This window comes from Rhinichthys klamathensis, unplaced genomic scaffold, assembly GCF_029890125.1.
Source record: "Rhinichthys klamathensis goyatoka isolate OS25496 unplaced genomic scaffold, OSU_Roscu_1.1 h1tg000296l_1, whole genome shotgun sequence".
Classification (NCBI taxonomy): Eukaryota; Metazoa; Chordata; class Actinopteri; order Cypriniformes; family Leuciscidae; genus Rhinichthys; species Rhinichthys klamathensis.
In genome coordinates, this window is record NW_026606815.1 from 1,363,740 (window position 1) to 1,381,469 (window position 17,730).

Here is a 17,730-nt window from a genome sequence, read left to right on the forward strand (position 1 = left end):
GTAATAAGTTTATATTTATATTTTATTTTAAAATGTGCACACATTCACTCTTATTCGCATGACTAATAGCCTATGTCAAAAACGCAAACGTTTCTTGTCTCGTCACATTCATTCATGATTTACATGAATCATGATCGAATATTTTCAATTCAAAATGGCAAAATTTCATTAAAAGTTGAGTAGTTTGCATCACTAGAATATTACAGGCGGTCGCTGAACATTTCTATCATAAAACAGTTGACAAGACAGTGACAAGTGACAAGACCCAGGTTCTTTGATTTGATTGGTCATCTCGATCATTTTGATATTGACGAGCACTGTTAGACCACTGAGGCAGATCAGCCTAAAAATTGTATCAGCCTAAAAATGTTACTTTTAAAAACAAATTGTCATCCTAACAACAAACAGCTTTACTCGTTCTACACTACAATGATAAGATAAGACAAATAACGAGAAAATATGAATTATATAATTTATTCATAGCTCAGACAAAATCATTGGCTCTGGTCTGGCAGGCCAGGAGCGAGGCCCTGTGCGGTCACACACTTGGCACAGCCCTTGCGACGATCCTGAGTGTGTGGATGTGAAAAAACTATTTGAACAAAAAAAGAGTTGCCCTCTTTGTATGTATGAAACATAGCGCTTACCTCGTGTGTCTGCGCTGGCTGCGAGAGAGGGTTTTGCAGCCTCTCGAGCTGGCCTCTGCACTGGTTCAGGTTTAGAAGAGGGTATTGGCTCTGGTAGAACTAAGCAACACACAGAATAAACCATCAGGACTTGGGCTCATTTGTGCTTGTGTGTGTACTTGCCCTAGTATTGACCTATGGCTAAGCCACACCCCCAAAATCGATGAGCCAATCACAGTGCACATAGCTAACCCAATACACTCGGACATTCTCTGCTTCCACGTCCATTGAAATGCATTGCAGTTAGTGAGTTTTCATTCGTTTTTATATGTTTTTTCTCATCATTTTAAGTTTAAAATGGTCAAACGGTGTGCATGGGGTACATGCAACTCCGACACTATGTATCCCGAAAGGCTGGGCAACGGTGTGTATTTTTTACCCTTTGCGGTAGACCACAACACCAACTAAACGTGGATAAATGCGTGCAACTACACAAGGATGTCTAAATCTGTTCTACGGTAACGTTGTCAACAACGTATTTGAACGTTATCTTTAACATCTCTAACGTAACGTTAGCCTAACTTTAGAAAAGGTTAACGTTAGCTTCTAGCTGCGTTGTACATCTTGTAACTTAGCTTCATTAACGTATCTGCTAACATTTGTTATCCCGTTTATTTACAATGTTGTGCTGAATGATTCATGTAAATACTGTAGCACCAAACTAACGGAGAGGTAATCTTGGTAAAGATGGTAAAAAGGCTTGTCCTGGAAACGTATGCAGTTTACACTGTGACCTGTACATTTTTGCCTCGAGCTGAAGCTTTTCATCGACCTTCTCAACAATAAAATTATTAATATAACCCTCCAATGCATAGTTAAGGCCCTTTTGGTGACTTAGAGATGATATATAATCATTCTGTCTCCAAAAATCATCAATTGCCTCCTGTGAAATGTCTCCTACTGTGACAGCTGCCATAGCGCCTGTCACCGAATGTTGACTGTGTGTCCGAGTGAGTGGAGGGGGCGTGGCTTAGCCATAGGTCAATTGGGAAGTCAGATTCATTATATACAAATTAGTTTGGTTGGACAGATCACCAATTCTCAGGTGTTCCCACAATATTTCAGTTGTGTGTAATTCAGTTTAGTTACTTTTTTACCTACCTGTAGTATATTACAATATTGTCAACCCAGTTACATGACAGTCACCTCCCAACTTCTAAACAATGTTACTTGATTTACAAAAACTGAAAGTTTGACAGAAAAAAAAGAAGAAGAAAAAAAAAGTTAAATCTCAACAATAAGGTAAGTTTTTTTTTTTTCTGCTGGCCTCTAGTTACTGACTAGTTATTTTTCTTTCTCCTTCCTTCAAGGGGTCACCAATTCTCAGGTGTATATATATATATTAGGCCTGTAGCGGCGCGTCGATGACGTCGACGCTTCGACGTCAAAAATTCGTCGACGTCATATTTTTTTGTCGACGCTTCTTTATTTATTTATGTATTTATTTTTTTGCACCGTTCCCGGCGGCACAGCTCGCCACACACACGTGGGAGACCGAAACATTGCAGAATCGAGGACGAAACAGCAACCTCTTCACAGAATTCACAACAAAGCCATGCAAAAGTCCCAACAAAAGAAAAAGTCCTAAAAAAACCCAGCTCGCACTAAATCATCGAAGGTATGGGAATACTTCAAATTTAGTCCCAAACGTAAAGGTGTCGTTATTTGCGCTCTTTGTCAAATGGAGTTGACATCCCAAGTCTCCCGCATAGTGATAGCGGCTCCCTGATGACCGCAAATTAGTTAAAATCTCCCGGAATCTAGAGCTCGCGAGCTCCAAACCGTGTAGCGCGCGCAGCGAGGGAGAGAGCGAGAGACCTTGCGCGTGTGTGTGCAAATGTGCATGTGTGCCTTATGAAGCGCATGTAAACCCCACCCCCGTCAACAAAACCGAAAAATCAGTCCGGATGTTTTTTATGAGCACTGAAAACATTAAAATGAGCACCACATCCAAGTGTGATAGGGCTCATTTGAGTAGCCTACCAAACATTTTACAGTGTAGATACTCTGTAAGAACCAGATCAAAATTGTTGTGCATTGAATGTGCACTCCTGCAATTTCCATGTTACAAAAAAGAATCGTTCAATTAGTCGTTAGATTAGTCGACTAATCGATAAAATAATCGACAGACTAATCGTTTAATTAATAATCGTTTACCCCAGCCCTAATATATATATATATATATGAAATACACACAAAATATATGAATATTTTTTCATTTAACAAATTTTCTTTTATTTAAAAAAATACAACAATAATTTAAGTTTTTGATAAAAAAATGCTTGAATTAATTCCACCCTCTTTTTAAAAAATAAGTTAATAATTAAGGAGGCATTCATTTGATCAAAAGTGACAGTAAAGACATGTAAATTGTTACAAAAGACTTTTGAAATTTCTATTCACTAAAGAATCAAGAAAAAAAATGTATCATGGTTTTATACAAAAATATTAAGCAGCACAACTGTTTTAAATAAGCATATTTAAAATTAATGACAATAATATTCAATGCATCACATCAAATCAAATGTTTAAGTTAGCAAGGCATAAAAACACATACTGGAAAAATATGTATGTGACAATGCAGCTCTGGCTAACAGAGTAAATAACAGTTGTGCGTGTTACCTTGTTCAGGTGGCGGTGGAGGTGCTTCTTCAGCCACCACAGACGAAGCCTCATTATTGGCCATGGAGCGGGTGGTGATGCGGCCTTTGCGTCGGCCTTGGCTGTTGGCAGTCTTTCGGCCGCGTGGCGTGCTCTGCTCCTTACCCTCTTCCTCCTCTCCCTCACACTTCTCTTTATCTTTACTGATGTCCCTGCGGAGGCAAAAACGAGGAATAAAGGCTCTCCTCTGCACTGAACTCAATTCAGTTACATCTATTTAGACGGTAAGAGCGAGCAGAGCTAAGAGTTGCGAATGCAGACACTGTGCAAGTTTCTCACCTGCTATGATATATTAGTCTTATGGAGTTCACTACAGAGGTTCCTTAACAGAAGCACACACCGACCACAAAACCACCTCTCTACGCACACCCAGACCACAAAACCAGTCCCAGTTTTTCATGATGAATTCCACTTTTTGCTGAATTTCTGGTATTGACATAACAGGTCCAGAGTAAAGCACACAGTCTCCTCCAAACCAAATGAGTTAATGAGGTTAATCTTAAGCTTCTCTTACAATAAGGCTCACCTCACAGAAAACAGATCATCTCACCTACTTATTTGGGTGGATTGAGCGTAAAGGTTCTTCCTGATATAAAGGGCAAAATTTTCTCTAAACATTGCCATTTTGAGAGTGTATCCTGCATTCTGTACTAACAGAACAATAACTGTACTTGTCACACCCAAACTTTCAGTGGGTATGTGGCCTTTGAGATTTCACAGTGGAGTTGGGGCAAAAGGGTGAATTGAGGCCAGTTCATCACAACGAAGGAAAAAAGAGGAACAAACCATGATACATACTTGGAGTCCTCCTTTTCATCTTTCTCCTCCTCTTCCTTCTTCTCCTCGTCCTCTTTCTTCTCTAATTTCTCCGATTTGTCCTCTTCGTTCTTTTCGTCTGTCTTGTCTTCCTGTGAAGGTCGCGTTATCTGCTTTAAAGGAAAAGAACCACAATAACAGAAGCAATTAGACAGATGACCTTTTCAAGAGCACAGACCTGTGACCAGGTTCCCATCACAAGAAAAACCAGCAGTTCACCTTAAACTGTTAGCCCAGCCCCAGCTATTAAGTAAATGAATGATTATGTATCATCAAACACCAAATGGGGAATATCATTACTTGCTTTACATGTAAGACTTCAATGAAATATGATTTAAGGCTAACAAATATTTCATCAAAGAGAATATTTTAGTTACATTTATTAAGTTCTCTGTTGCAGATGCATGCATGCATTATCGCTACATGAAGTTTCTTAAAATGAATAGCAACTTGCTGATAGACTGAATCTATATGTTAAATAAATTGAAAATAAAGCAAGAAGAATTTCTTTGAAAAACTTTACCAGGATTTTGGGAGGACCCAGAAGTTTTCTACATTTCACTGTTTTTCATTGTGAAAAATCATCCCTGCTCTGGACTGAATCAGACAAAATTACTGTCTGGTTACTTCTTATCCATCTCGGTCTCTACTTTTTATATATATATATATATATATATATATATATATATAAAGACACATTCACTTATCAAATCCCTTTCATGCCTGACTTCCAAACATTCACATTTCTCATACAACCTGACAAGCATAAAGTAAAAAAAAAAAAAAAATCTGAATAGTGGAGCTTCCACTTCGCCGTGCAGAGTAGATGGGACTGAAGTACAAGAACAAAGTAAACTGGCTGGATTACCTCATAGAGTACTGGCCGATATGTGTTCATTTTTAATGTTATCGTTTTCGGCCCAATAAGAAAATTTGGCAGATATATTAAAGCTGATAAATAATAGATTATTTCCTTCAGCTGAGACACTTCAGATTCACTTTTAAAAAGGAAAATAAGTGCAACAGTTAAGTCTGTCATATAGGCTACATAAAATTATAATAAGAACATTAAAATCCATGACCCAAACACAAAATTATAATGATGAGACTTGTTTTTGTAATCAGGCTCAAATTATATAAAAAAATTGGATTTAGACTCATCGGCCAATATATCGGTTATCGGCTTTCAAATAGAAAATTATCGGTATAGGCCAAAATTTTCATATTGGTGCATCCTTAAAAAAAAACACATTGCTTGAGCTTAGAACATTTTTAGAGAAACAACGTGCTCAATAGTGCTCAATTTTTTTTGCATTTTTAAATCTTATCTGATCTTCAGTTTGAATAAGCACATAACTCTTAAGATTCTAATGCATATGAAACAAACACAGAATGTTGGTCAAAGGGTAAATATGCATGATTGAAATTCAGATCCTAAAAAGTTCCAGCCATGTCAAAGAATGCCACACATAAATGTGTCAAGCATACAATGCTGTTAACATATGTGATGAACAAGAGGATGTAGATGTCACAAAGAAAAAGAAAGCAGCAAGGAGAGATGGAAAAAATATGAACAGAGAAGCAGCAGATGATCAAGAGGGAGAAAAGCTAAACAGAGTAAGGGCCGGCCAAACAGAACCAGGACCTGTAGGTGGTGCTCAGATGAACAAAGACTGAGGAGTCACGCATCCACATACAAAACACAATGACCTCAATGTTTAATGTCGTTAGTGTAAAGGGAGAGAGTTTAAAGAGCGTCTTTCTCATAATGGCAGAATGCAGGAGTAAAATACCATTCCCCCCCCTCTGTTTCCATGAAAGCACATGGCCCAATGTTCATGAACATTGAAAATATTATAACAATTTAAATTAACTTCTTTGCATTTTAATATATTTTAAAATGTAATTTATTCCTGTGATGGCAAAGCTGAATTTTCAGCATCATTACTGATCCACATGATCCTTCAGAAATCATTCTAATATGCTGATTTGCTGCTCAAGAACCATTTCTTATTATTATCAATGTAGAAAACATGTTGTTCTGCTTAATATTCTTATGGAAACCGTGATATATGTATTACAGGATTCATTGATGAATAGAAAGTTCAAAATAACAGCATTTATTTAAAAGCACTGATTAAAATAATTTTTTTTTTTTTAAAGTAGTCTTTATGTTAAATATTATGTGAAGAGACTATCAAAATGAACTTGAGTCATATGGATCCAGCAGGAGCAGTGCGCATTATACAACATCAATAAAGTTTAAAAAAAATCTGTACTGCAGAACTTTTGGAGGGCAGAGTCAGCGCAGAAACAGAGATTTTAAGCTTATTTAATATTTAGAGAAAGTAAATCTAATTTAATGAGGTTTCATTTCTGTTTAAACTCTTAAAACAATCTAGGCTAAGGTTTACAAGAGATCAAAATTGAGCAGTATTAGTCAATTAGGTATGGGATTTGAGTTTACTTGGAAGCCTTCCAAACATGGAACTTGTTATTGGTTATCGTCATGTGCAAAGCAGGTGATGTTATGGTATTTGTAAACAGGCAGGGAGCCGCCGTCAGTTTACACTGATTACAAATGTAGGTAACGTATAAATAAACTCCAATGTAAAAAAGCAAAATGATCAAACCAACTAAATATTCAAGTCTCTAATGTGAACATAGCCACTGTTTAGTGCAGCGTTACATGTGTAGGCCAGCGGTCAGGTAATATTAAAGCACCCGGCTGGTGGCGGGTTGACTAGCTTTCGTGAGGCACACTCGCAAGGTCTCTCGCTCTCTCTCTCTCAGCCGTGCTCGCGCTATGTATGTTATGCGCGCAGTATGTTCTGTCTCGCATGCGCGCTCTAGATTCCGGCAGATCTGAACTAATTTGCGGGCATCAGGGAGACGCAGGAGATTCCCGGGAGACTTGGGATGTCTGCAATGGCCACAGACAATTTGAGGAAGTGGTGGGGGAAGTGACGTATGCCGTAAAGCAGTCGAATTTTGTAGTTCTTTTTGTGCACGGGTTCCTACCCGAAACCCGAAGTTACATAGTGCCAGTAAAAGCGATACAGACCACGTCAGGCTATGGCAGACGTGTCATTTAACTTATTTTAAGTCGATGTACCATCACAAGGGTCTTGGAAATATATTATGAAGGTTGAAAAACTACATAGTGTTACTTTAAAGAGCCCCTGTGATGAAAATCAGTGAACCAAAGACGGTCTCATAAACGTGGTTTAAAATCGCTGGCGTTTCTTTCGGCACAAACTACCTTGCAACCAATCATGTCAACGTGCGGGTGGGCGGGCTTTAGATTATCATTAACTGCGAAGCAGGGAAGTCTCAAGTGAAGCCAGGTTATTCCGGTTAGAGTTGTGACGTTCGCGAACGAACCGATTCTTTTGAACGGCTCATAAACATGAACGATGGGAGCCGAGTCGCGGCTGGAGGGGAGCCGTTCTTTCTGTCGTTCTTTTTTCATGCGTGTTTCACACAGATGCACACAAATTAGCTCCTCAGTTATAGGGGAAGGGGCGCACCCAGCGCAGGGGTGCTACTGCCTAACAGCATGATGATAGTTGTGCACGCGCGCGCATCCTTTACGTGAGTACTCCAGTGGGAAAAAACCCTACGTGCTGTCATTGGGTAGGAGCAGAGCCAATGACTTATGCCGTCACATGGTTACTCCAGTTAAAAAAAAAAAAAAAAAAAAACACTAAAGTAACACTAAGTTCCTTTGTAAATAAATACAAAGGAACTGCTTTGTATTTATTTACATTGCATTTTGTGTTCATGTTATTGTATCTACAGTATATATTTACAACTTTAAATAGTTTTTGTTTTTAATCAAAATGTTCTTGTGGTATTGTATGAATAACATAAGTCAACATAGCTTTACACATACACATACTTTGTACTAAAGGTAAATCCAAAATAGTGATATCACTTTCTAAGCAGAGGGATGTTGTGCAACCCTATGGAATATAGTCCACACATGACAAATGAGGTAATAATCAATATTTCAGAATAATTCAAACTCAGATATTGGTGTGTGATATCTGAGTTTTAATTAATTGACTACAAATCTCACCTCATCATTCCTCCCAGTGATTATTTCCAGGATAAACTGAGATGCCGCCAAGCTGGCTTCTTAAAACTGACTAAATATTTAAAAAGAGCCAAAAGAGCCGTTCTTTTGAACGGCTCTTTGAAAGGAACGGATCGCAAAGATCCGGATCTCCTCAAAGAGCCATAAATCCCATCTCTAATTCCGGTATATTTTTCTGTTGATATGAAAAAATCGTGTACCTTTAGCCATATAGCAGGTGAATTATGTATGATGAATATATTACGATGTTATGAGGAACTAAATGCCTTTCTCCACTGATGCTCGAAGTAGTTCAAAGCATTTCTAAGGATGCTGAATTTTAGAAGGCAGCTGTTCGACAGAGATGGCGAACGGGAACATGGTTTGTTTAACATTAGCAACACATCACAACACAGCTGTTTGATAACGTAGTCAAGCAAACGGCTAATCATATTAATTACCATTAACGATGCTGTAAAGAGCGATACCATTCAGGGCTCGACAATAAGGACTGCCCGATGGCCCGGGGCCAGCGTGAAAGACACTCGGGCCAGTTGACGGAAGTGTCACTTGCCCGATCGGGCCAGTGCTGCATCTTCACGGAAGTTGATCATTTGCGTGTTTTTAAGCCTCGCCTATTTAAATATTCAAGCGCGGCTCTCAGATTGGTACACGCGCGATGTGAGATAAGTTAGCTCAGCTTAAACAGTTATATGTGTTGTGTTGTTTATGTGTGAGGCAGTCGTCCATGAGGGGCTTCAGCCTTTGTGTTTGTTTTTATTATTAAAGTGTTTAAATGTTCGCTTGTTTCTGCCTCCTCCTTTCCATTACAACATACCTCGCTACAAACTACACATTTACCGTTCGTTTAAAGTGGCTTGCCCCGTCAGATACTCTGACAGATACATGTGCTGACAGATAGATACTTGCGCTGCTGTGTAATGTGTTTGAGATGTTGTTCTTTCCACTGTGCATAACCTACAGTTCACAGGTATATTCTTCATCTGTAAAATGTTAGAAACTCGTGCAAAAATGTTCATTTTGCGGTCAGGAGTGAATTTCCGCCAAACTCCACAGATTTCCGCGAACGAGCGCCGCCACGCGCATGCGCGAAAAACAGACGGAGCACAATCATTCTGACTAAAATATACATAAAGTGGTAATTAAACAATGTAGAATTTGATAAACAATGTCGAACTTTAAACCTACAAGCAAGTGTATTTTTATAATAGCAGTAACTGTAAAGTGACTATTGTAATGGGGTACACATAATCAAATGTAGGTTAATTAGTCTGTGGTTTTGTTTGTATTTATTTGAATTAAGTTTAGTGAATTTAAAAATAAAATCATTATTTTGGTTTTTAGATTGTAATGTTACAAGGTTAGAATGTAATGCGATTTTAACCCATTTTTGCACATAATACTATTTGTAATTTGTTCTTATTTTAATACTGACTTTCTTTAACAATATTTTAAATGTATGAGTTAGGTTAGTAGTTTGTGTCATAACCTTATTTATTAAGGGTACATGGATCAAAAACAACTAAAACAATAACTAAGCCTATCTTATTTTATTTCATTTATTTATAACTTTTTTGTGTTGGGGCCATGGAAAATTTTGGCAGGGCAAGTAAAAATTTAGACCATTGGCCCGGCGAAAAAATCCTTAGCGTTGAGCACTGCCATTGTGCAGCGTTTACTACAGTAAAGTTGGCAGAGTGGATCTCTGAGCTTGTGCGAGTAAGTGGGGTCGGGGCTAATTTGCATATTCATGGTTCCTCGTATACTAAATGAAGCAAGGGTGTAGTGTTACATTCAAGCTATTTTAAGGCCTGAGGAAATTTTTTCACAGGAAAATAAAAAACGTTTAAATATGTAATTTTCAAAGATCAAGGGATAATTTTAAGGGATAAAATTATTGACTACAGGAGGACTTTAAGTGGAGATGTAAGTTGAGTAGACAAGGTCTCCTTTAGATTAACATTAGATTAAGTGTAGGGCTGCAGTCAGTAGAGAAGGTCGTTTTCCTTTGGTTTGAAGAGGGAGCCAGTGTGCTAATGGCCCAAGGTTCTTTATCATGGTTGCTGGCACGGACAGAGGAACCGGAGCCCCTCCTCCTCCTCGGTCTGTTCCACGAAAGAGAAGCAAAGCACTGGAACAAGCAGAGCTCAGCCAACACAAACAAGCTGTGCAGCTGCCAGATGGGACCAAAAAAATGTCAGAACCTCTGCCACAGAGACGTGGAGAACAAATAAGGGGGGAGAAGGGAAACGGCGATAATTCAGGTCAAAACAAAAATAAAAATGACAGAGAAAGGGTACAATACATGAAAGACATATAGCAAGAACAAAGCAGACAGATGATCGATCATTCATTCTCTAGGTTGAAGGGCAAGAGGAGGAAGTGCTTGTTTCAATGCTCTCTTCGACTTGTAGCACATCGACAAACTGACACATGGTTGACAATAAAAGCCCATTTCTGCCATTCAGAGCTCAGTTCACAATGATTTTACATTTCATCTAAAGACACTCTACATGGAAATCTCATAAAGCCTTTCATTACACGCAATTCTGTTGTTGTTTTTTGACAGCTTATATGGGAATGGTGGTTTACTTCATTATAAACCAATTATTATTTCACCAACCTCTGAGCACTTCAGGTTTGAAACACGACAATACAACTGCTTAGATATAACAGATATGCTGGTGTCTATAATGCAGTGTTATTAACATTAACAAAAAACTTAATTGAAATAAAACTGAAATATAAATATTACATGAAAACGTTAAATGAAAATTAGAAATGTTTTGGCAACTAACTGATTTTTTTATTTGAAGTACTAAAATTACTAAAACTACTGAAATAAATTAAAATACAAAAAAAAAAAATACAAAAAAAATAAACCTTAAACTAAAATGAAAACTGAAAATAGAAAAATAAAAACTGAACCGGTTTACACAAAGCAGATGAAGACCTCTTTGACCAACTTTACTTTAACCTTCAGAGAGTTACTTTGACCCTGAAGCAAACCTGCAATAGCTCTTTAAAGCTATTAATTAATACCCATGTTTTACTGAATGTTAGTAAAACTAAACAATAGCAACTCACAATCTGCAAATTGTTGTTTGGAGCACAGTTACAACTACAATCTCCAAGCATGCCACAAGTTGTCACTCGACATGGTCACTGCATTCTGACAACATTTTTATTCTAAATGGTTTTTGATGTAGCCTAATGCAACTTTAGTGTGTAAGAGCTCTGAGATAAACTTCCTGGTGTTTCAGCCTTTTTGTGTAGTGGAAAGGTTATTTAATAAACTTATAAAATGCCTCTATGCATTTTCAGGTAATATACAGGTTGTCAGAGAAATGTAGTAATATTCTGGGATCTATAAAACAAAAACAAAAAAAAACCGGACTGTCCGAGGGCTTATGGAGGTTGGGGGTAGGGATGTGATAAACAGTATTTTTAATTTTTAAACAAACTTCTTATGGGCTGACTAGTTGACAAATCGGTCTTAAAAATCGTCATAAAACCGAAGTTGTGAAATTCTTTTCTTCCCTATTGTGACATACCTGAGTGAAACGGCTTCTCGAACAAGAAAAAATAAATATAGGGCAGGAATTGATTTTGCCCATCAGGAAATTATTGGATTGTTGTGATCTCTTGTTGACAGATTGCCCCGCCCCCACGCCAAAAAACACGTCATCATACAGGAAAAAAAGATGTTGTTGCAAAAGGTAGGGGAAGATTTTTTTTTGTATTAAAGATTACTATGGATATGGACTAATTTAAAAAAAATTATGTGCACGGATAAATCATTTATAATAAATAACGCAATATTCCATTAAAAAAATACGATTAGTCAATTTAAATGCTGGCTTTAATGAAGAGTGTTTAGGCTGATTTAGGGTTCATTAGAAACATTTTCACAAGACACATTCTTGTGTTGAAGAACAGCTGGAGCACAATGGAAAAGAACAGAAGGCAGGATGTCCTGGATGTGTAGGAACATGCACCATGGTTTTTATAATAAGTTACTAAGAACACTTGCACACTTACCAATGGCTAAATGAAGGTTGCAAGATTGAAACATTTGAATAAATATTCATTGTTTTTACAAACTACGTTAATAGACAGGATTTTTTTTCTTTTCAATGAGGATATTGATATATTTTCTATGACATCAATATTTGGGTCTCAGAGGGTTATGTGCATCGAGGGAGAGGAAGCAAGAATTAAATATTAATCTACTGTCAATATTCTAATATGTTACCTTATCTTTTATTGGAAACCTCAGCTTTACAGTCAACCTTTGGACACACTTCATTCTGTAACAGAGGTGAAGCAGCGGTTCACACAAACTGCACTACAAATAAGTACTGCTTCATTTGCTTCAGATCACAAAACTTCAAAACAATTTCAAGTTAACTATTTGAAAGTTTTTCAATTCCCCCCAAAAAACTAAATTCAACGACAAATGCAAGGAGTGGAATAGTAACTCACTGGCTGATTATCACTCTGAATTAATGTGTCGTGAAAGATGCAACTGTAGCACATGGAGAGCTCAGTAAAAATAGTATCATTGTTTTCAAAGCCAAAGAAACAAACAAACAAACAAACAGGAAAGACGATAAGCTACTGCAACAACTCAAATAAACCAACCAAGAAAAGGAGGGAGAGAAGATTAGGCCAAGAAAAAACAGCATAACATGGACGACAAAACGGAGCATCAACGTCGTCAAAAAAATCCTAAATTATTATTATTATTTTTTAAATCTATGGCTTAGTTGGGTCTTTAGTAGATGCATGAAACATTAGGGTAAAATTTATTAGCAGCACACCTCCTGTCCTGTAGATGTCAGGCAATAGCATATATCCAAGCTAACCACCACCACACACAGCTTTTATACATCCATTATGCAGATATTGGTATAATGACAATAACTGATAATAATAATTTAAAATAATGCATTTAAATAATATAAATGAAATAATATACTAAACATAAAAACAATAATACAATTATTATAACACAAAATATACATAAATCTCCTTTTACATATAATAAATAAATAAAAATAATTACTACATTATTACATAATTATTATAATAATTACACCATTAAGCAAAAGTACAGAGCCCTGCAATCTCCACAAACAATCACAACAGCCTCCAAAACCACACAAAAACTACTCCACAAACAGCCATTTCCTTCACTCATTCATAAGGTACCTTCATCTACGTTTATCTGCTCCTCACGAATGTCCATTTCATCCCATTATATATCCCAGAATGCTGTGCAGCCAAGGCCAAAGTTAGTGACAGGAACAGGCTGAGCAGGAGAGCGCGCCTCGGGCAGTCTGACAGCGGCGTTGCGCTGGATCAGATCCTCAGCTGCGGGACCCGGTAGATCAATGGCGCATGTTCCAAGAAAGCATGCCACGGGGTTGTTTGAGCCTGCTAAAGAAGCAGTGGCATCTCCAACTTACGCACATACAAAAATGTGTGCGAGTGCTAGCTAATCTGGGTGCTAGGGTCAGCCCAGGTAATCCCCGCGGGGTGGTGGGGAGAAGAGACTGACCGATCTTAACCCAGCCCCGTCAGGATTTTGATTGGCACAGCAAGCTGCTCCACAACTTTCTCACTGGTGTCAGAGCAAACGGCACATACCACTGCGCAGCTCAGGAGGGGTGTCTCGCATACACACACATTCTCCAACCCTCCCTCTTTCTCCGGAAAAAACTCTGGAGGGACGGCAGAACACACGGGCTGCCAGTTTAATGAAGAGAAAAAGAAACAAAAGTTCGTTCTTCCCGCTTATGCATATTCTTTTGGCTTGTTCTCTCCCTATTTTTCTCTAAAACATTCTCAGGGGACTCTAGGAACAGAAAGCTTGAGCAGAGGTTTGTTTGGAACAGCATTCAGAGCTCCACGTAAGCTGAACTCGACTGACACAAACACTTTTATGGGTCTCTAAGTGTCACAGACTCCACCCACACACAGACGAGCTCAGTTACCAGACTCTACTCCATCCTCTCCCCCCCAAACACACACACACACACAGCACCCAGTTTAAACTTTAAAGATAAGATAAAAAAAATGAACCTGCTTTTCCTCTCTTTTTAATCCGTATGTAAACGTAACAACCACAACAGGGGGTAGAGGAAACTACAACTGTGCTGTATAGATCCACGTAGCTAAAGAGACACCAGGAAACACTTACGGCTACATATGCAAACGAAAAAGGCTGCGCATATGCCTGCTCACTGAAAGAGCCTGGGGCTACTGATGGCTGAAGCGTCAGGCAGTGAATGAATGAGAGTGCGTGTGTGTGTAGATCAGGTCAGATCATCTCCTCATTACTGCAGCTCAACTCCTGACTCAAAGACACATGCTTTCAATGACCCGCAGCCTTAGCTTGTGATCAGCATGGCAGAAGTGTTCACAGAAGTCCTGTTACACACACTCTTATACAGCACTGTTTATCCAGTGCTGTTTAGATAGGCTGAAATATAGCTGTAATTAATGCTGATTCCGCACAGCAGCTGCTCACACACACATGTGACAGAGGGCTAATCGAGAGTTAGATGGGCCGTGTGGAAGTTCATCTCATATGTATGATAGTATTCAAGATATATCACTTGTACTTCAAGCAGAGGTTGGATTAACTTAGCATTTACCAAATTGTTTAATAAACACTTTTTGTAATACTGGTTGAAACTCTCTTCACATCCTGATATCAAATCAATAATAGAAGTGGTCTAAATATTAAAACATGTACATGTATCTTCTGTAAAAGTCTCAGGAGGACCAACAAAATGTCAGTCATGTTCACGTCCAATCATGCAGTCAGGTGGTACAACTAGAGCTCTGTAAGTTGTTTACATTCATTAATATTGTAATGTTATGTGCTTTGAGACATAAGGTAATTTAATGCCATCTCTTGCCGCTTTGTGCAGTCATGTGTTTTGAAGGAGGTGTGGATTTGGAGATGCTCTGAAGGGAGGGTGGGATCTCATGCTTTCTAAGATAGCTTGATATTGCTAGCCTCTCCGAAATTGCCTACCCTACCTATACAAATATACTATTATTTTTATAATATGCTTTGTTATAAAAAATATATGGTATTTGGTCTATTGAGTATCTTTAATATATTCTTATGGTTAAGGATCAGGTATTGCAAGTAAAGAAAAAGAAAAAGAAAGAAAAGAAAGTTTTAAAGCACCCCCATCAAAACAGACCAGGAGAGAGACGCGAGTAAGGATTTGGGGGAAGAATATTTTTTTAGATATTGTTCATTAAATCGGATGACCAGATTGCAATACCACAATACCAATGTCTCTACTCTGTAGTATTTCACACTGTGAAAGCAGAATACTGAGAATACCAAGAACCCCCAACATAGTAGTAAGACTCCATTGTGATATCAATGTCACCCTAAAATACCAGACATTAAACATTTTTAACTGAGCAAAAAAATTATAACTTGAAGGTTTTTTTTGGGTCAAACCACATGTTGTCATAGCCAGATAAATAAATAGAACTTTTCAGTTTCACAAACTATCATTCTTTGTTCCCAACCTGTTTGACTTACTTTCTTCTGTGGAACTTTGAAGGAAATATTTTGAAGAATGTTTTGGTGATCATTGACCTTCACAGTATGGACAACAACAAAAAAGTTCTCCTTTTATATTCCGCACAAAAAAGGAAGTCACAGGTTGAAAACAACATACGGCTGAGTAAATTATGATATAATTTTCATTTATAGATAAACTGTCCCTTTAACTTTCATTGAAGTATTTGTTTCGTCAAGTCCAGGTCATTATATCCCTAAATTCAAGTTCAAAGTAGGTTGTTCAAGTTCAAAGTAATTGGTCATTTTAATGATTGAAAATGTCAATATTGAATTTATCAAGATAAAATCTACATAAAATGGAATGGCATACATTATTAACCATGCACCAAAAAAGTATCCATCTCTTGCAGTTGTCTACTCGTTTTGCATCTTTCTCTTTCAAAATCACATTGAATTTGATGAAACAGGCCAAATATTCAGAACCACATGTAAAACAGGTCAAATGTCCAATTATAACTGTTGTTACAAAGTTAAAATGATATTGCATTAACAACAACCCATTTAATTTCCATAATATAGATAGTCCCTTCCCCACAAACACAAACTTTTTGACTGGGACATGGAGGCTGAAGGTCAATGTCTTCCTCGAAAGCATCGTGACATGGTTTCTCTTATATACTTATTACTACTGATTACTTATTAGACTTAATCGTATTTAAATTACAAGATTAAATTAAATTACAAGATTTTAAGATCTGTTCATTTTATTTGCAACAGTAGCTTAACACAACGCCTAAATAACTTGGGTAAATTTGATTAACCAATTGCCTGTGCTTCCTTGAACACAGATAGAAAGTTAATGGCACAAGTTTCAATTTCATGTTTATTTGAAACAATTTGTCCATGTCATAATGAGATAACCTGGTTTGGATGCCATGGCAAGATTTCACCATCCTGAAACACGGTTTTTGAGTATATGCATGTGAAAGTGTGAAGCCGCAGCTACTGCACTCAAACAGCTATAAAGTTGGAGTCTGAAACTCTCATGTTCTTCTCCTTTCCCTCTGTGGTCCCTGACAGCAGCATGGAGCCTCTCGGCTGTGCCAAACAGATAAAACAGATTCCTGGAAAGCTGTGCAGCCCTCCATAAATCAGAGAGAGCAAGAGAGAGACTCTCAAAGCACAGATGCATTTTTGCCCGATAACCTGCGCGCGCGCACACGGTCCGAGTTCTTATAAGACCGCGTCAACAGCGTACAAAAACAACCACAAAACACACCCTCTCATAAAAAAGAAAACACACAACCTCACATTAAGCATGATTCAAACACACCCCTTCTCAAGAAAAAAAAAAACATTAAAAACAGAGCCATTTGAAAACACACACTGGCTTCCCCAGACTGACACTAGGGGGCTTCTTGTGTACTAAAAATGCATCTCAAAACAGTTCTTCTGCTTGTTTGTGATAAGAATGAATGTAAATTCAACTAATCCCCACATAATAGCTTGCAACAATAGCTGCAAACAAACTTGAGGGAGCAAAAAAAAAACAAAGACCTACTAAAATGCTGTATTTCAGTGAATGCCATTGTGAAGTGAGCATCAGTAAAGCCTACTTATTCTTGATGACAAAACACTTGTCAATAATAGATTCATGTTTGTAATTGTTAGTATTGACAACATTGACACTTTACTTTAATACACTGGCTAATACACTACCGTTTAAAAGTTCGGGGCTGGTAAGATTTCTTATGCTTTTCTTTTATTCTCATCAAGGCTGCATTTTTTTTTATTACAGTAAAAACATTTAATTATATTACAATTTAAATTTAATTTGTATATTTTACAGTTTTATTTATTCCTGTGAAGGCAACACTAAATTTTCAGTGTCACATATTAGAAGAAATCAT

The 17,730-nt window shown here is 37.6% G+C and overlaps 1 protein-coding gene across 13 annotated transcripts in view; it reads right to left on the reverse strand.

The window, feature by feature from the left end:
• ncor1 (nuclear receptor corepressor 1) overlaps positions 1-17,730 on the reverse strand; it is a 119,858-nt gene that overhangs the window by 52,748 nt on the left and 49,380 nt on the right. For 6 of the 13 annotated variants that reach the window (XM_056270055.1, XM_056270054.1, XM_056270051.1 and 3 more), the window contains exons 15-17: positions 4,134-4,276; positions 3,309-3,499; positions 648-746 (exon numbers count right to left, since the gene is read on the reverse strand). In XM_056270055.1, coding sequence (XP_056126030.1) covers positions 648-746; positions 3,309-3,499; positions 4,134-4,276 — 433 coding nt within the window. Of the gene's footprint in view, positions 1-647; positions 747-3,308; positions 3,500-4,133; positions 4,277-13,476; positions 14,146-17,730 lie in introns of those variants that run through there. The other 7 variants (XM_056270053.1, XM_056270056.1, XM_056270062.1 and 4 more) reach the window with 4 other exon arrangements.